At 37.5% G+C, this 19,625-nt stretch overlaps 2 protein-coding genes across 3 annotated transcripts; one reads left to right on the forward strand and one right to left on the reverse strand.

Annotated features, from left to right (window-relative positions):
• Window positions 1-6,078: 6,078 nt before the first annotated feature.
• On the reverse strand, window positions 6,079-12,918 carry si:dkey-87o1.2 (uncharacterized protein LOC796684 homolog). Its single transcript, XM_034308933.2, has 4 exons — window positions 10,528-12,918; window positions 7,793-7,847; window positions 7,552-7,669; window positions 6,079-7,234 (listed from the first exon to the last, which is right to left on the reverse strand). Exons 1-4 carry the CDS (start codon window positions 10,954-10,956, stop codon window positions 7,195-7,197), a joined length of 642 nt encoding a protein of 213 aa, XP_034164824.1. The 5' UTR covers window positions 10,957-12,918; the 3' UTR covers window positions 6,079-7,194.
• Window positions 12,919-13,779: 861 nt separating this feature from the next.
• zgc:174935 (uncharacterized protein LOC796019 homolog) lies at window positions 13,780-18,377 on the forward strand. Of its 2 annotated transcripts, none has more exons than XM_034308881.2 (5): window positions 13,780-13,914; window positions 14,002-14,467; window positions 14,950-15,004; window positions 15,458-15,572; window positions 16,224-18,377. In XM_034308881.2, the coding sequence occupies exons 2-5, from the start codon at window positions 14,171-14,173 to the stop codon at window positions 16,288-16,290; spliced, it is 534 nt and encodes a 177-aa protein (XP_034164772.1). In that variant the 5' UTR covers window positions 13,780-13,914; window positions 14,002-14,170; the 3' UTR covers window positions 16,291-18,377. The 2 variants fall into 2 exon arrangements, with proteins under 2 accessions (XP_034164772.1, XP_034164777.1); XM_034308886.2 differs by having other exon boundaries at window positions 13,794-13,810.
• Window positions 18,378-19,625: the final 1,248 nt, after the last annotated feature.

Below are 19,625 nucleotides of genomic sequence, written 5' to 3' on the forward strand. Positions count from 1 at the left end.
TGTGTTCAGTAAATCATCACTTTGCTGCATTGTTACCTGCCACCTGCCACTGATCCTGATATAACCGGTTTATCTGTTTCCAGGATTAGCGAAGTTATGCACAGATCAGAATTTGAAAAAGTTACTCAAACTGGTTTTGCCTTGTTGAGTAAGGAGCTCGCCCACCAGAGAGAGGCTGAGTTGGCTCGTGTTGCTCTCATACTGGTAGGTAGAGGGAGTCATGAGGAAGAGTTTGGTCTTTTGCCAGATAGCTTCTGTTCACTGTATATGTAATGCTGTTAATGGTAAAACAACTCTCTTCCTCCTATCAGTGTTTGAGTAGATAATGAAATATATTCCCCACATATTATTGAATTGGATGTTGAATTGTTTTACGTCACTCTACTTTGTTTTTGATGTTTCAAAAGGTGCGTAGAGAGGCACTGCGCAGAGTTCTGGAGGAAGAGAGACAACTTTATGCTAAAGAACTGAGCCAGAAGGGCCTGGCCATTTATCAGCAAAGGATATAACCTATTACACTACACTTACCTCAGCAAACCTTGCTGAACCTCATTGCATACTAACATACCTGACACGTGCTTGTTTTCACTACATTTCCAATCCATTTTTCACGTAATCATAATTTTCAGATAAAGCCTAAGACAAAAAACAATCCTGTGTTGTTTCTGTACATTTAGTTATATAATGGATTTTACTTTTATAAATGCATTTCATGGGATTATCCCTTGTTAAATAAAATGTATGACAAGTGAATCAAACATAATCTGTTAATAAGCACAAACAACAAGTACCTCGTGAGAAAGGAACAGATAACAGGCTAATTTAAAATGCAAAACACAGTTAATTATAAACCATTATATGTATACAGTCCCCTCCGAAAGTATTGGAACGACAAGGCCAATTCATTTGTTTTTGCTATACATGGAAAACATTTGGCTTTTAGATCAAAATGTAATTTCCTGTTATTTACATTTAGATGTGTTAAACAACATTTGCTGGGTTTATTAACAGAAGAAGTGTTCAAAAATAATCTTTCTAAATTTATGTACTGTAGTTTTATACATGCAGTAAGTTTGTCATGGTGCATTGTCCCATGTTATAAATCAGTTGCCAGACAAGTAAAATACAAAATTGTAGGTTGGTAATTGAATCTATTATGGGAAAAGTCAAGGGTTAAAATGTGACATTTAAAGATTTCCACACGTAATTTGGTGTGTCACGTGTACTGTTGTAGTACCAGCGGATCACTAAAAAACTAAATTTATCAACTGACAAAAAAATTTTGTCTTTGGGGAGCAAAGAAAGCAATTTACTGACACTCTGTAGCATGAATGGTACATTCCTCCATTTCTTTTCACTCATAATTTTAAGTTGGTGTGTTCACTAGCATTTGGTCAGAGAGAAGCTGTGTCTCACTTCACTGTATGTTGATTGCAGTCATGGGCACAGTGAATATGCAGATAGAGTTCTCATGTGGCCTGGATTAGGTTTGTGACTTTGAAAATAAAAGTAAAAGATTTTTGCAAATTGCAAATATTCCCATTGTTTTCGCATGTCTTGAACCACATCAGAATATGGGAAAGAGGCAATTCAGTATTGACTGTGTGACGTGATATCTGTGGACACTGTCACATAAAAAAAAAAACGGATCACATCAGATGTGTCACGTTGTATTACTATGTATTACTTTAAGGTATTTAACACATAAAAAACACTTTACAGTGGAAGAACTTGAGTGAGTTGCCTGCACAGAGCCCCGACTTCAACCCCACTGAACAACTTTGGGATGAACTGGAATGCTGACTGCACCCCAGACCTCCTCACCCCACATCAGTGCCTGACCTCACTAATGCTTTTGTGGCTGAATGGGCAAATCCCCAGAGCCACACTCCAAAATCTAATGGAAAGCCTTCCCATAAGAGTGGAGGTTATTATAACAGCAAAGGTGGGACTAAATCTAGAATGGGATGTTCATTATGCACATGAGTGTGACTGGTCAGGTGTTCGCAAACCTTTGGCCATATAGAATAGCCTATAGATATAAGAAACAAAGGTAGCTTTGATAGCCTGCAAGACACATCAACACTGGGAATCTATTCTTCTACTCTAGTCTCCTCCCACAGCCTCAAACGTGTAGGGTGGCAGTGAGCTTAAGCTACTGGAGCTGTGTGTTGAGCAGTTGTGTGGAAATCCCCAGCACATGTTTAACTTGAGCTGCAACCTGAAAATTATCCCACATATGTGAAAAACCTCTTGTGTTGTTCCAGTCTGTAAGAAAGAACAGACATGGCTATAAGCAGCACAACGATCAAGGGACAATATTGACCACAATTCCTGTTTAACTTTGACACCTCTCATTTTAGGTACAATTCTGAGTCATTTCATTTGAAGAAATGTGCCAGAGGCAAGCAGCACTCTGCTATGGAGATTATGTTAATCTGTCATTGCTAGTCCATTGTTTTGTGTTGTTGTTGTTGTTGCTGTGTTTGGACAAGGGCATTAGTGCTTGCCAGCTCAGTTTTTTTAATTGAAACCGGATTCAATGAAACATGAATATTGTTATGTCCATGAAACCAGTTTGAAATTACTTTTGCTTTGTGACATGGTACATTATCATGCTGGTACTCGCCATTAGAAGATGGGCACATTGTTGCCATGAAGGGACTAAAATAGACTGTGGCATTCAAGCAATGATTGATTAGTATTAACAGGCCCAAACTGTGCCAAGAAAACATTCCCCACACTATTACACCACCTCCACCAGCCTGGACTGTTGACATATGGCAGGTTGGGTCCATAAATTCATGCTGCTGACACCAAATTCTGACCCTTCCATCTGTGTGTCTCAGCAGAAATTGAGATTCATTAGACGAGGAGAGTTTTTCTAGTCTTCAGCTGTACAGTTTTGGTGAACCTATGCCCACTGCAGCCTCAGCTTTCTGTTCTTGGCTGACAGAAGTGGAACCCAACATGCTCTTCTGCTGTTGTAGCCCGTCCACCTCAAGGTTCGACATGTCGTGCATTCTGAAATACTTTTCTGCTCACCACAAATATACAGTGTGGTTTTCTGAGTTACTGTTGCCTTTGTCAGCTAGAACCAGCCTGGCCATTCTCCACTGACCTCTCTCATCAACAAGACATTTCCGTCCGCAGAACTGCCACTCACTGCATGTTTTTTCTTTATTTGCCCATTCTGAGTAAACTCTAGAGACTGCTGTGTATCATCTGGCATCAACAATCATGCCACACTCAGAATCACGGAGATCACATTCTCCCCCTATTCTGATGGTTGATGTGAACATTACCTGAAGCAGCTGGCTATCTGTATCTGTTTAGTACTCCACATACAGGGACATGCTCACACGGTGATTATTTTTGTTTGTATCTGCCTACAACATTTTATAACAAATTTAGTTGGTTCTATTTCCCAAAATATAAACAAACCTAATTTAAACCAGAGTGATCCTGACCAGGCAGTTACTAAGGATGAATTAATGAATGCTGTTAATATTGCTGTAAATGCAACGTTCATGTTCAAAGTAATGAACATGGTCTTTGCTTGTCCTGCACTTTTCATATCTGACTATTCACCCACATGAAAGCAAAAATCCAATTGTGAGACATTTTATTCCATCCTTTTGTACACCTCTAGTCTCCACCAGATGCCCTGAAAACATTTCTGACAGGTTTTTTTTTTTAAAAAAAACACACAGTGCGTAACCTGTTCACCTCTTTGTTTGTATCTGTTTAGAGCATATTGTTCATTTAGAATGCAGTTACATCACTAGTGCACACATACACTCATTCTCCCCAGGGGCAATTTAGAATATTGCATGCACAGACAGTAACGCGAGCTCGGGACTAAACCCAGGCCCCTGGAGCTGTGAGGCAACAATGCTACTTGCTGCACCACCATGCTGCCCTCTTATTATTATAGTTATTTCTTAATTATTGTAATATGCATAAAAGTAGGGTGTCTGTAACAAAGCAAATGTTTATGAAAATTGGTTGAACATAATGATAGTTGATTGTTGATAATTTCATTTGGTGAACATCATTTTATAAAGCCAAAGCTGGTGTTTTGTATTTGCACAATTATGGAAAGTAAATGTGAAAATAAATATCTAAATTTAAATAAATGGACAAAGCAACAAACAATTTCCCATGCTGCCAATAATTTCATGTATTAACTGCTGTTCACTTGAGGTTCACTGAGGCAAACAAATAAAAAAAAACACAAGCTCTGGTATTTTACCTGAGGTATAGCGCTAAAAACACAACACCTATATTAAAGGTCTTATTTGGCGTAGCACTACTTAAAGCTGTTTAATTCAATTTAATTTAATATTATTAAATACACTCACATTCCACTTTAATAGGAACACCTGTACACCTGTTTATTTATGCAGTTATCCAATTAGCCAATCATGTGGCAGCAGTGCAAGGCACAAAATGCAGACACAGGTCAAGAGCTTCAGTAAATGTTCACATCAAACATCAGAAAGAAGACAAGGTGTGATCTCTGTGACTTTAACCATGGCATGGTTGTTGGTACCAGATGGGCATGTTTGACTATTTCAGAAACTGCTGATTTCCTGGGATTTTCACACGCAACATTTACATTTACATTTATGGCATTCGGCAGACGCCTTTATCCAGAACGACTTACAAAAGCGCTATGAAGTCTATCAAAACTACATTCTTATACTGGCTCACTATTTTGACAACAGTCTCAAAATAGGTGTGCAAAGCCTGGATGTGCACACAGGTTGAAGAAGACTGTGATTACTAACAAAACATTTCTGTTGAAACCTGTTTGACAGGGCAGGAGGTCAGCGGGGCTTTAACTGAATTACAGTTGTAGACATGTTTGGGGAAAAGCACATAAAACACCCTTTTGGTTAAATTTAACAGAAATTATCCTACTTTCAAACACTTATCTTAACATTCTCCCTGTTCTTTGCTAGCAAACCCTTAACGGTAATCTCCATTGCTGCATGCTTTACCAAATTGAGGAGAAAAAAATAAAACTAATTTGTTTTGTGAATCATAATGATTGCAGAACAGAGAATTTTCCAAGCTTCAGTTCTATGGTCAATGATAAATACATACACATTTGTGAGTAAATTGTGTGTATTATCTTTCACATTTTTCAAGTGTGGAATTTATCAAAACAAACATTTGCTTAGATTTTGGTGTATATTTATGTACAGTTTTGCCAATGTATATGTTAACCACCTAGCAATGGAAAGTTAATTCGATTAAGTGGAGTGCATTGGTTCAGGATTGCCTTTACATAGTGTCTTGTTCAATCTGCCATTATTACTTTTACCTTATATGTAATTTCATGTTAAATACAACAATGTTAATTGTTAAGCTAAAATTCATAAAAGGCTAACGGTCGACAATTTTTTTGCACAGTATTTGGTAATTGTGGTGTAACCCAGTGGATGGTTACACATGAGCTACACATATAGCTTACTTATGAGCAAACCTGGCAAATCTGAAAGAATTTATAGGTATTCTTTAACATTTACGATCCTTTCTGCACTAGTCAGCTGCTTAACCTGACAGGAATTCTGGATTTGAAGTCGTATTCATGAATCCTCCCTGTACTAGCCATCTGGCTAATATAAGTTAATGGAACTGGATTTCTGATTGATATTAATAAATATTCATAATCCTATCTATCTATCTATCTATCTATCTATCTTGATTTTAACTATCTTAATTTTAGAAATCCTGCAAGGTCAGCTCATATTAACTAGCTGACTATTATTAGCAGTGAAGATTATATATGGTTATGAATGTCTCCTAAAAACATGGTCACTCCAACCTAGTCTCACAGAAAAAAACATTTCCATGCAACTTATTTGCATTACCCTCTATACATTGTTGTTAACAGCATATGATATATTTTTAACATATTTATATTTTTAAATAAACTTTTTTGTAAATATGGCTGAAGCCACTTTTAATTCCTCTTTTTATGTTCATGTTTTAGATTAACATGGCATGGTGTATGTGTATGTGCATGTGTATGTCATCTTACAGATGCCACAGGGGAACATGGACAACTTGAACATTAAAATATGTTTATTGCATAACTAATTCTTTCATCTTCAGTAACCACTTTGCCAGGTGGATCCTGGGCATATTCTGGGAACACAGACCATGAAGCAAGAATATGGCTGGGTGGGACGTCAGCCCCAAGGGCACCATGCACACACTCATGCACACACTCATGCACACACTCATTCACATACTCATTTACACACTTATTCATACTTGGAGCTGTGAGGCAGCAATTGTAACCACTGTTCCACCGTGCTGCCTATTACATAACTGTATTTTATTCAGTCTGAGGCTAACACCTGTGTTAACGGGAAATGATCTTATATGTATATATGTATATGTATGTATATATGTATGATTTTAACATTCGATTTATTAGAGGTGTGATTGGCATTACCGAATCTACAACCTATTTAGGTGCAGTGTGCATTCATCTCACTTGCCAAAAATATGCTTTATACTGTAAATTGCCCCTACATACCATTTGCATGGTATGTAAATGTAAATACACATTTACATACCATGCAAATGTATGTATGTATGCGTGTGTGTGTGTGTGTGAATGGTGCTCTGTGATGGACTGGCATCCAATCCAGGTTGTATTCCTGCCTTATGCCTAGTGTTCCTGGGACTGGCTCTGGATTCACAAGTGGTTATACACTTTATAGGTGATTTTACATACAAGCAGATGTTTACATAGCATTTATGGATGATTGTGGGTGTGTCTATATGTAAATATGCAGCAACTGGCACACTTAAATTGGAATAACTTGGTCTCTATTAGCTTTATTACTTACACTTTTGGTGTGAGCTGTCTACTCACATTTGATAAGTCTTAAATGTGTGTTTAATAAAGTCTTATTGTGTTCAAAATGTAACAATGCATTTAACCAGGCATTTAACCATGAGGACTTCCGTGTACAACTGTAAGTGTACAACTTAGAAACTATAGTCCATACTAAAACACACAGGAGTAGTCCACAGAGTAGTCCTGAGTGCAAATATCATCAATTTTTATTACTACACTAGTGATGGAACAAACGTATATGTCTAAGCTATGGGAGATGAAAAATAACAAATGTTTTAATAAAGTTTTCCTGGTTTTCCTTTTTATCCTTGTTATTGTTTACTGGCAGCCATTTTGTCCTCACACAATGTCCTGTACGGATAAAGCAAAAGATTATTTTCACCACATATACTGCATATGATCAACAATCATACTGTATATTTCATAGGCACAAATATTCAATTTATAAAACAATTTATAAAAACAAACTGGGTATTTGTCTAGATTGATGACTGTTTTTAAAATAATTCAGAACATATATAGATAAGTTATAAATAAAGTAAAAAAGTAATATAAGTAATAGGTTCCGTGTTACTCATTAATTTCACTGCAACTGATAATCTTGTGAAATGTGTCTCCTGAACGAAAGTAGCACACAACTGAGATAAGAGTGAGTGCTCAGCTCTCACCTTCCCTCTTCCCGCTCTTTATCCACATACGAACAGATCTTTGTATCTCTATCCAGAATCTGTTTCTGCAAACTCTGAATCTCCTCCTGCACTTTCTGTATCTCAGCGTTCTGATTTGCTACATGAATCGAGAGAGCAGGTAAAAGGTTACTTTTATTTAAATAATTAATTAAGTATTTTTTTTAAATACTTAATCACATCACCATATCCAATTAAGACTAAGAAATAAACTATAGCTTACTCTTTAGTGTATTGATTGCAGAAGTTCTTTCTGTTTTCTTCTGCTCAGCATCTGTCTAAAGAGACAAGAGAGATGAAAGGAGGATAAGGAGGACATCAGTCATCTTGTCTAAAATAAAGGTCTTCTTAGAGACTCACAACATCTACAGTTCATTCAAATCACTGTCTGGGCATTCACTCTTATTCATTTATTCCCAGAAAGTAATGTGGAACTTTACCATTCTGTGCGGAAATAAACAATCCCAAAAAGCTGTTCAGCTATATATCCTAACACTTTAATCATGGCAAAGCAGCTTCATATACAGTCCTCCCCAAAAGTATTGGAACAGCAAGGCCAATTCTTTTGTTTTTGCTATAGACATTTGAGACGTGTGAGATCAAAAGATGAACATGAGACCATAGATGAGACCATAATTTCAGCTTTCATTTCCTGATATTTACATTTACAGATGTGTTAAACAACTTAGAACATGGCACCTCCCTTAAAGATAACCTAAAAACTTTATCCCTTGCTTGCAATAACTGCACATTTGTGCCCTATACATCGCAGTAAGTGCACCTAATCTCCAGCATTTCCCTTTTGTACTAGCTTTTAAGCCACCACAAAGACAAAAGTGTAAACTGTAAAGTTATGCAATGCAGATTTAGTGTCTAGAAGATGTGTTAAGAAGCCATTGCTGTTTCAGAAAAACATCAAAGACAGAATGAAGTTTTTGGCAAAATATGGAAAGTTTGATTCCCACTGGTTCAGCAGAGATGTGTGGAGTGATGAATCACGATTTGAGTTGCATGGTGATGCTCCAGAGAGGCGACTTCGAAGATCAGGGGAGAAATACAATAGTGACTGCATCTCTCTCTGCAACAGTTAAGCATGGAGGAAGAGGTGTCATGGTGTGGGAAGCCTTTTCAGCTGCTGGTATGGGTGAACTGCTTCACTGTGAAAAGTCAATTAATGCTTTGGAACACAGGACAACATTACAGAAAGGCTTGATTCCCACAATTCAAAAGTTGTTTTCTAAAGAGGAATGATCAGATGTTATTTTTTCAACAAGACAATGCTCCTGCCCATACTGCAACGACCACCAAAAAGTCACTTGAAACCAAGTCCCTCGGGCTTATGCTTTGGTCTGGTCAGAGTCCAGATTTGAACCCTGTAGAGAATATTTGGTCTAACATTATAGACAAACTAACTGGGAAATTTTTCAACTACACATCAACTGTTTGAAGCCATCAACATTCGTGTTTTGATCTCCATATTCTTATACCCTTTTTTAAATATAAATCCCTTCATATATTTTTTATGTATATATTTTTCTTATATTTAATTTTTTTCTTTATATTTTTCTTTATATACATTTTTGTATGTATATATTTTTCTTTATATATAATATTTTTCTATATTTTCTTTTTACGTTGGAGCAGATGTACAAAGCATTTCGCTGCAAGTGTGACAAATAAAATTTGAATTTGAATTTGGTACAATGGTATCTCTCACAGAGCAGGAGGCTGAGTAACAGTGTGAGAACTTGATGAAATGTATTTCCCCTTATGCATATTTGTGCCTTTTGTGCTTGGTAGTTAAAGCCGTCAGGTCAAAGTCATTTTAAAGCAGGCAGTAATACATGTAAATAATTGATCGGCACCTCTGAAGTATTGCTCACTGCTCTAAGATACTAAAACAGTCTTTAGTATAGATACTAACATTTAGTCTCTGTGAAAAATCACTACATTACACTCATTGGATAGCCTTTTGTCAAGATATCATTAAGTAGTAAACATAAGTTTATCATTTTTGAAGCAAATCATCTAGAGGAAAAAATATACTGTCTTATTAAACACACTGAAATTTAGGCTAGTTTGATTTATAATTATTAGTATAATTATTTCTCGCTTTATTTATTCATTCTTTTATCTTCAGTAACTACTATATAATCTGGTCAGGGTTGTGATGGATTCAGATCCCATCCCCTCTGCACAAGAGAGGGATACACGTTTGACGGTATGCTGGTCCATCCCAAGGCAGCACACACACACACAGTCGCACACATTCACACATATTCACACACTTGCACACGTAGGGGCAATATAGAGTTGGGAAGTAACCAGAAGAAACCCACGTGGTTAAGAGAACATGTGAAACTCCACACAGTAACCCAAGCTGAGGATTTAGCCAGGCACCCTGGAGTTGGGAGATGGCAATGCTACCCACTGTGTCAATGCACCACCCTATTTCTCATTTCAAACACCGATAAATAGCATGGTGCTTCACAGTACTGACAGTACAGCACTGTAGCATACAGTCAGCATGTGTAGCACAATGCAATGCATGTTACAGTATAACAAATTGCTTAAGGCTCTTGGTCTTTATAGGGAAAAAGTAAGACAGTCAAAGTTGCTTTATTTAAATTTATTTAAATTTAGATTAGATTAGATTACATTCTGGATCCATATTGCTAATTAAGAATAGGTAAATAAGAAGACAAAACTTTTGTGTTTGTTCCCAGTATATACCACGGAAACCTGTGGCACTGGAGCACTGATTCATACTACAGTATATTACAAGATATAATCTTCAGCAGACTGTAATTTTAAATAATTCACCAACAGTGGTCCAGTTCTTCAGAGTCAAGGCAAACAACCTGAACTAAACAGCCCTGATCAGCTAGAACTATATAAATCAGCTCTAACTTACAACATAAGTAATTACTAAGAATTACTTTCTGTCATTTTCTTTACCTTCTGTGTTCGGCAGGTGTTCAGGTTTTGCTCAGAGCTTTCTTTCTGTTTCCCCAGCTCCTCCATCTTCTTTGTCAGTTGATTTTTCTGATTGTCCAGTGGAGCCAGCTGGTCGCTCAGTTTCTGCATTGCCCCTTTGGAACTCAGGATTTCATCCTCCTTTGTCTTCACATCTTCAGTGTTTAAAATAATTAGTTTTCTCATTCTGTGAATGTCGATCTCCTGCTGCATAGCCTGAAAGGCCACAACCAGCAATGCGCACCCTGCCAAGAAAATCAATGCCCAGACAACCTTCATCCTGCATGTGTGACTTAGAGTAACGGAGTTGGAGGTGAGGAGATTGTGCAGTTCACTAGAGGGTCTTTCCCCACTCTCTCTGTGTCTCTCGGTTTCTTCTTTACTGTGGACTGCACAGTGTAGACTCACCATTTTGGGCTTGGCCCTTTTTTTTGCCCAGGAGTGTACTGTGGTGTTTTCTTTCAGTCACAGTATTTATTTCACATGGTACAATGCTATCTCTCACAGAGCAGGAGGCTGAGTAACACTGTGAAAACTTGTGTGCGTACATTGCGGCAGAGTGTGACTGTTCAGACATCAGCACTGATGAAAATGTACTTCCCTTTATGCATGTTGAGCCATGAACAGGAAAGAATATATTTGTGCCTTTTGTGCTTGGTAGTTAAAGCCGTCAGGTCAAAGTTATTTTAAAGCAGGCAGTAATACATGTAAATAATTGATCGGCACCTCTGAAGTATTGCTCACTGCTCTAAGATACTAAAATGGTCTTTAGTATAAATACTAACATTTAGTATCTTTGAAAAATCACTACATTACACTCATTGGATAGTCTTTTGTAAAGATATCTTTAACTAATAAACAGAAGTTTAATCATTTTGAAGCAAATCATCTGGAGGCAAAAATATACTGTCTTATTAAACACACTGAAATTTAGGATAAATTGATTTATAATTATTAATACAATTATTTCTCACTCTCTTTTATCTTCAGTAACCACTATATCCTGGTCAGGGTTGTGATGGATTCAGATCCCATCCCCTCTGCACAAGAGAGGGATACACGTTTGACGGTATGCTGGTCCATCCCATGGCAGCACACACACACACACACAGTCGCACACATTCACACATATTCACACACTTGCACACGTAGGGGCAATATAGAGTTGGGAAGTAACCAGAAGAAACCCACGTGGTTAAGAGAACATGTGAAACTCCACACAGTAACCCAAGCTGAGGATTTAGCCAGGCACCCTGGAGTTGGGAGATGGCAATGCTACCCACTGTGTCAATGCACCACCCTATTTCTCATTTCAAACACCGATAAATAGCATGGTGCTTCACAGTACTGACAGTACAGCATTGTAACATACAGTCAGCATGTGTAGCACAATGCAATGCATGTTACAGTATAACAAATTGCTTAAGGCTCTTGGTCTTTATAGGGAAAAAGTAAAGACAGTCAAAGTTGTTTTTTTCCAGTATTCTTCTTCTTCTTTTTTACCACAAGATTGCACTGATTGTAGGCCTGGAAACATTTTTGCAATCAACACTCTCAGTCAAAATGACTTGGAATTTAGATTGTACATTCTGGATCCATATTGCTAATTAAGAATAGGTAAATAAGAAGACAAAACTTTTGTGTTTGTTCCCAGTATATACCACGGAAACCTGTGGCACTGGAGCACTGATTCATACTACAGTATATTACAAGATATAATCTTCAGCAGACTGTAATTTTAAATAATTCACCAACAGTGGTCCAGTTCTTCAGAGTCAAGACAAACAACCTGAACTAAACAGCCCTGATCAGCTAGAACTATATAAATCAGCTCTAACTTACAACATAATTACTAAGAATTACTTTCTGTCATTTTCTTTACCTTCTGTGTTCGGCAGGTGTTCAGGTTTTGCTCAGAGCTTTCTTTCTGTTTCCCCAGCTCCTCCATCTTCTTTGTCAGTTGATTTTTCTGATTGTCCAGTGGAACCAGCTCTTTGGTCAGTTTCTGCATTGCCCCTTTGGAACTCAGGATTTCATCCTCCTTTGTCTTCACATCTTCAGTGTTTAAAATAATTAGTTTTCTCATTCTGTGAATGTCGATCTCCTGCTGCATAGCCTGAAAGGCCACAACCAGCAATGCGCACCCTGCCAAGAAAATCAATGCCCAGACAACCTTCATCCTGCATGTGTGACTTAGAGTAACGGAGTTGGAGGTGAGGAGATTGTGCAGTTCACTGGAGGGTCTTTCCCCACTCTCTCTGTGTCTCTCGGTTTCTTCTTCACTGTGGACTGAACAGTTCAGACTCACCGTGTCCTCAGTAGAGCAGCACTGTCAGTGGCCGGCTCTGACTGCGTTTCCCTCCCTCACTCCACCCTCCATCTGGGATCCGGGTTTACCTGTCCAACCAGATACTTAGGTGTGACAACAGTGACAGAGCGGTGCTGAAGTCAAATACAAAAAACAGGTTCTTGTACTATTTACTCTTGCTTATTTGAATTTTGCCTGACAGAACACTGGTAATAACAGACAAAGCCATAAACATTCTGGAAAAACAGGTTGAGCTAAGGTTGACTTCATAGCTTGCAGTGCATGCGGAAACAGGATCCTTTTAGTTAAACTGATTAGTGTGTGTGTGATCTGCAATAAAACACATACTGTTTTGAAAGAACTGGCCTTTGGCCTCACATAAAACTCATGCATTTGCCTATTTGCTGCTCAGATTTTACTATAATTAAGGTTGACTTTGCCATTGCTGGATTTTCAAATGGTTCAAAACAAGACAGAACAATAGTAAAATGTTCCTTTTTTTAAAAAAAAAACTATGTTCCCTTAGTCCTGATTTGTCATGATCACATGTGTAGAGAGTTAGAAAAATGCATAACACAGGATTAAAATAATAAATATCAACATCTCTAAATCTCTAATCTCTAAAATTATATGAATGCAGTACACTAAATAAAAAAAATCCCTTTTTAAAAAAACTCTCTTTTTAGCAAGTAACATTCTCTACTTCCCAGCCTATCCAGAACTAACCTAATGCTTATTTGGTTACAGTAATACATCTTAAGTTGGTGCATCATAAATATAGCCCAAAAATATAGCCAATATATCTGAATTCAGGCTACTACTGTAGTAAGGGGTGTGTCAGAATAATACAGCAGGAGATTATTTTTGTCAGGCCATTTTGTGGTGTAGTAGTCTCTTTTCTCTAGGCAGTAGACACCGTGTATGTACCTGCGCTGGGAAAGGCGGAGCCTGCAGCAGGTGAGGTTTTTCTGGCTGCTGTTCTCGCTCTTGCGAGGCTTTTACGCGTCTGCGGCTTTTACGCGTCTGCGGCTTTTACGCGCCTGCGGCTCGGATGCAAACAGGTTTTTAAGAATTAATGTATTCAGTCATTTATTCGAAACAGTAAATGACACACGTTTTGGTTTTAAAGCCACACGTTTTGGTTTCAGGTCATTTAAAGCACTCGGACAGAAGAAACTCAACGAGTCTGGGTGCAGCAGTTCCTGTTCTGTGGGAGAGGTTAAGTTGAACAGCCGGTCGCACCACTGATCACTCACCCTTTCCAGACGGATTTACATTTGCCACTCTTCTTCTTGCCTTTTCCTCTTGAAGTGCATCATGAGATACATGGCTGTGTTGCTGGGCTTGATGGTGGCAGCCACCGTGGGCCTACTGGGGCTCATTCACTCAAGGAGGAGTATGGAGCTCCAGCTGAACAAGGCCTCCTATTTCGAGACCGTTAAGCACAGAGTGACCAATGACGTGCTGAAGGAGTTAAAGTCCAGTATTGTTGAGGCCAACAGTAGGCTGGACCAAACCAAGAAACATGTTGAGGAACTTACAAAAAACGTCAAAGCAGCTCAGGAGGTGGCAGATGGGAAAAAAGCTGAGCTGAACACATGCAACGATGAGCTGGTGAGGGAGGGCATGGATCAGGGTTTGGTGGAGGCAAAGATAGACCAGCAAAACTAGTACGCAAAACTTTTCATGTAGCTATGAGTTACTACTGCAACCTGGTCCGTCTACAGCAGTACTAGAAATTCATCTCTTGCTGGAGGTGCAGTCATTAGAGCGTAATGCAGGTTGGGGTTTCCATTAAAAGAAATATTTCAGCAAGAGGTAAAGCAATCAACACAACTGTCACTGGAGCAGTACCTTCAAGCTTACACCTTTAGTGCTTTTATATGTCTCTTTTACCTCCAGAGGTGCATATAATGTACCTTTAAAACTTTAATCTGAGATGTAACATTTCAGTTTGGAATTTCCAAATTTTCTTTTTTTTTTTTCCTGAGATTGTGGGGGGTACACACAGTGGGGAGTGGGCAAGGCAGAGACAGACATGTGTATTATGGAATTTTGTCACCATTTTCCAAAATCTGTTTTACTTTTCATTCCAGAAACAGATTAAGGCTGGAACTGATGCTATAGAAGCAGAGAGAAACAAAAGTGAGAGTGAGTACCACATTTACACAGTTACTGTAGGAGTACTTTTGCTAGAACAGTTTCTTTTTAATCCAGTGTGATTATGGCCTGTGAAGAAGGTCAGTAACCCAAAGCTATATTCAACAAAGTTACAAAAAAGACACTAGAAAAGCATTTGCACTTTAAACCTGTTTAGTCAAAGTTCTCACTTTCAACATACAGCTAAATTAACAAGTGTTTACCAAGTTAATGATAATCCTGGATTAACCTGAAACTCTTTAACGATCACAGACATTATGGATAGTCGAACACTGACTCCGTGTGGCTACACTGGGTTAAAGCACCCCAAAGTTTCAGTGTCTGATCTGAAACATTGTTATAATGGAAAATGCAATATTTTTTATGGGGTTATTGCTGTTTGAACTACAGATTATTCACTGAAATGTCTTAAACCATTGTTTCTTCATTGACTTCCATCATCAGCTGAGTTTCAGCAAAAGAAGGCCACTATGATGGAGCAGATAAACAACCTCAAAATAGAAGCTGAGAAACGCAGCAAAGTGTGTGACTACATCATCAAGACCTCCGTAGAGGGGATGTGAGTATACGCTTGAGTGGGTGTTTTATTTTTGTGCTCTGTTTGAGAAGTAGATCTGGGCTATTTTTGAGATTTACCGGTCTTGCTTATGGTTTGTTTGGCTAAGGGAATGGGTTGGTACAGCTGCCCATAAAGTCTCTGTTGTACAATCACTCATTGGCTTATTTGGAGCTTTGGCTTTTCTGATCATTGCATTAAATTCAGTTTATATCTGGATATCTAATCTGGGAAAACACTTGCTAATGCAAGGTCAATCTTATTCCGTCTTCCATCTGGCTCCATCAAGTTTCCATCTGGCATTTATATGCATTCTTATTGTCCGCAGTTTAGTCTCATTTTATTGCATGCTGGGTAAACTAGGTAGACATCAAATGGCTGTGAGAGGTGGACCATATAAGCCAGCAGACTTTATTGTACTTCATTTTCCTGCATTACTTTTACTGCTGCAGGTAGTCCTCCAGGATGTCATCTCTTTACAATTAGTTTAACTTAGGGGATGTACACTGGTGCTTTTTTCATGGTTTTAATGTCTTCACAAGTGTTTTCACTTGTATAATATCCTCAGAAATGTAGTATCATATTTAAAATAAAGTTGCCTGGAAAAATACTGCTTAAATACTAAATGAATATTTTTGTTTGTTTTACTAACAGGAAACTATGTGGTATTGTGCCTGTTCTACCAGCGGTGGAAAAACCAGAAGCTCCTAAAGCAGCCTAAAATGAGGCAAAGGCAAGAGCTCCAAAGACACATATCAAGAGGTTGAAGCTTTGAGGTCAGAGAGGATAAACGTGAACTAAATCATCAAGCTAAAAAGTGAAAACACAAGGCTTCTTTGATTATTTATATCAAAAGAAAAACATATGCAGTCATACCTATGTATGTAGAAAATACAAAGTTATACTTGTATAGATTTCTTTTCTTGGTGAATCATTAAATGCATTGATGTGACTTCTGCTTTTATTGTGTTTAGTCGATGGCACATTTCTGATGTGTGAGCTTCTTTTTTTGTCAGTTCAGAAACCAAATTTTTGTGTTTGGTGAACATTCAGTTGCTGTGTTTGCATTTTGTGTTTTAAGTTATACATCACAATGAAAGGATTAATACCCATTGTCAACAATTACCTGTGAGGTCTTGTATAGAAGTGTTGGAGAAATCTGTCATGCTAGAATCTGGAAATGGCCACTATTAATTAATTCACATACTGGCTGATTTGACTTTAGAGAAAAGATGAACACCAATGTGGTTGCTCCAACTGGAATTGCACTGAATTGGTTTTGGGTGTTATACATGATTCATTACTTTCAAAAATCACTTGCAACTAACATTAGTCAAATTCTCAGCTACTAGAACAACCATCTTCACTTTCATATTTAGGTTTTTCCATATATATTCTGGAATTTTTAATACCATCATAAGTCTTATGACTTATAAAGTCATAAGCTGTCATAGGTCATAAGGTCTTATAATGTCATAAGGTCTTATAAATATCTTTAGGAATGCATTGTGGCTGCCAAATATGGTTTGAGGATCTTCTAAAAGGGTTCTAAGCTCATAGAACATTTGCCAATTTCCAAATAAGTCTGTGACATAGCCCCATTCGTAAAGTGTTCCTTCTCAAACCAGTCCCTGAAATAACACACAGCTATAGTGTATTTAGTCAAATATCAGCCAATACAATTGTTACAGGGAACTAAATTTAATGTGCAGAATCAAACCTTTTCTTCTTATTAAAGGTCATGTGGTACCTGTTTTTAACATGTTTTCAAAAACTGAAAGCATAACAACAAATATTCATTTGGCCTCCACTTAAAAACAAAATCAACAAATTTAAGAACAAATCAAAAATGATTTAAGTTTGCGTGCAGTAATTGTGTGTTATCTGTCTTCAGTCCTGGTAATGACTCTAACCAAATTTGTTTAAGCAAACAAATAAGGGGAAGAGAATAAAAAGGAGTAGGTTAAGACATGCACCTGTCTTTTTATTTCTTTGTCCCGCCAGTTTTTTAGTGTTTGCTTTTATGGGTCAGTCCATCTCAAGTGGGCCAATAACTGTAAAGATGGTTGCTTGACCATTTTTAATTTTACTTTTTTTTTTTGAGTGATTACCTATATGTATTGGCATTGCAAAACCACCATTTTTTTCACTTGGTTTAACCACGAAAGTCATGGCACACAACAAATTTTTGTTATACAGCTGTTTACAGAAACCTCAGTATTTCAGCTGAGGATCATCTTAGCTTCTTGGAACAAAAACTGATCTCTGGAACACATTACAAGGTACATGTACATATATAAACATTTTGCACATTCTTGTTCCTTAGACTTAGACCTTAGCTAACCATGGTTTTCAGGATTACTAGAAAATTACAGGCAGGTGAGTCTGGAGGTTGGAGCTAATCTCTGCAGATTTGAAGAACCCTGTGATAGATCATGCTTCACTATTGCCAATATCAAATGTAGTAACATTTTAGACCTCACTGACAAGCATAAGCTATTGTATGTCAGTCATAAACATAATTACTGTAAAACACTGTTCATTTTTATTATTTGCTGTGCTTATATTACATCTGTTCATTTCTCAAAATGCATGAATAAAGTAGGCTTTTCCCCAGATTTCTACTAGCCCTAACTCTGTAACCAGTGGAATCTCAAACCCAAAATTTTTACAGCAGAATGCTAGAGGACTTATTTCTGTGAAAACTTCAGGTTCGTATCTGGTCCCCCACCAGAGATAATCAACTCGGAAGTGAGGGAAATTAAAAAAAAAATTGCACTTTCTCACCCCCATAAAAAAATAAGAGAAGTCTCAAACCTGAAATCCACACTATACCTATCCTAAAAAAATTAAGACTGAGACTTGAACCCTTCCCATTATAAATTGATCCTAATAGTGGAACTGTGAGCAATCTTGAGCATTACATTAAGATTTAAGTTCTAAGTCTAAGGAACAAGAATGTGCAAAATTTTTATAAATGTACATGTACCTTATAATGTGCTCTAGAGAAGCTAAGACCAAGAAGCTAAGACCATCCTGAGCCAAAATATTGAGGTTTCCATAAACAGCTGTATAACCAAAATTTGTTGTGTGCCATGACACAAAGAAGGCCGATGTGGTTAAACACATGAAACACAAGTGAAATAATAATAATAATAGTAATTTAAAAAACTGGCGGTTTTGCAATGCCAATACATAGAGGTAATCACTCAAAAAAATGGTCAAGTAACCTATATTGGACCACTTGAGATGGAATGACCCTTATGGAAATTCTGTGTGTGTTGGTGATAATGTGATAGTTATAATACGATGATTCACCTGTGTTGTACTGGGTATACATTCTGTAAATCTGGTGTGTGTGCTTGCATATTCGCTTAACTACCCAGTTCCTATTGTTCTTTGTGCTTTCATGGTAATCTGTTGTAGTTACCTTGCCTCAGTGTACAGTACATGAGTCTGTGTTGTGTTTTGGCTCTCCTTCAGGCTCCCGGATAAACTCTCATGCATGTGTGCTAGTTTATATCGACCAAACAAAATGTTCTGACCTTCTCACTGTCACCCCTCATCATCTTCAGCCCATTACCTCAGTGTTTTCCTAGCCATAGTGACACAAACCGATCAGCAACCATACTGAAACTCACCACAGCAAATATAAAGGTCCAGTAGTGTAGTTAATAAAGTACACTTCCGTTCTTAGATTTGTTGGCATGTAATAAAACAATACATGTTATATAAATATTTGAGATTTGGAAAAAAGTGTCTTGTGAGTACATGTCTGTATCTACTCTATCTGTAACAATTCTATGTTACCTATTAAAGGTAACTTTCAGAAAATATTGTTTGTGGAGTTTTTCCTCCCTCAAATTTATCCTGTCAGAAAATGGATATTGTGAAATGTATATTTTTAGTCCCTATGGTACAAAAAATGTAAATGTATACTCAAAAATACAACAAGATTCTTAAGGTCCAATTATGCACCATAAATAGAGGGTTTAAAGGTACACTATCACTAGATCCTCTAAATAGATGTACCATCCCAGTGACATATTTTCATAT

This window comes from Pangasianodon hypophthalmus, chromosome 1, assembly GCF_027358585.1.
Source record: "Pangasianodon hypophthalmus isolate fPanHyp1 chromosome 1, fPanHyp1.pri, whole genome shotgun sequence".
Taxonomy (NCBI): domain Eukaryota; kingdom Metazoa; phylum Chordata; class Actinopteri; order Siluriformes; family Pangasiidae; genus Pangasianodon; species Pangasianodon hypophthalmus.

Bases quoted from the DNA above. Each gene is read 5' to 3' on its own strand.
- si:dkey-87o1.2 (XM_034308933.2), bottom strand. From the start codon at position 10,956: ATGGTGAGTCTACACTGTGCAGTCCACAGTAAAGAAGAAACCGAGAGA. The intron at 7,848-10,527 runs GTAAAGAAAATG...TTGTCTCTTTAG, and splicing joins ACACCTGCCGAACACAGAAG to ACAGATGCTGAGCAGAAGAA. The intron at 7,235-7,551 runs GTGAGAGCTGAG...TTATCCGTACAG, and splicing joins AAAGAGCGGGAAGAGGGAAG to GACATTGTGTGAGGACAAAA.
- zgc:174935 (XM_034308881.2), top strand. From the start codon at position 14,171: ATGAGATACATGGCTGTGTTGCTGGGCTTGATGGTGGCAGCCACCGTG. The intron at 14,468-14,949 runs GTGAGGGAGGGC...TTTTCATTCCAG, and splicing joins ACACATGCAACGATGAGCTG to AAACAGATTAAGGCTGGAAC. The intron at 15,005-15,457 runs GTGAGTACCACA...TTCCATCATCAG, and splicing joins AGAGAGAAACAAAAGTGAGA to CTGAGTTTCAGCAAAAGAAG.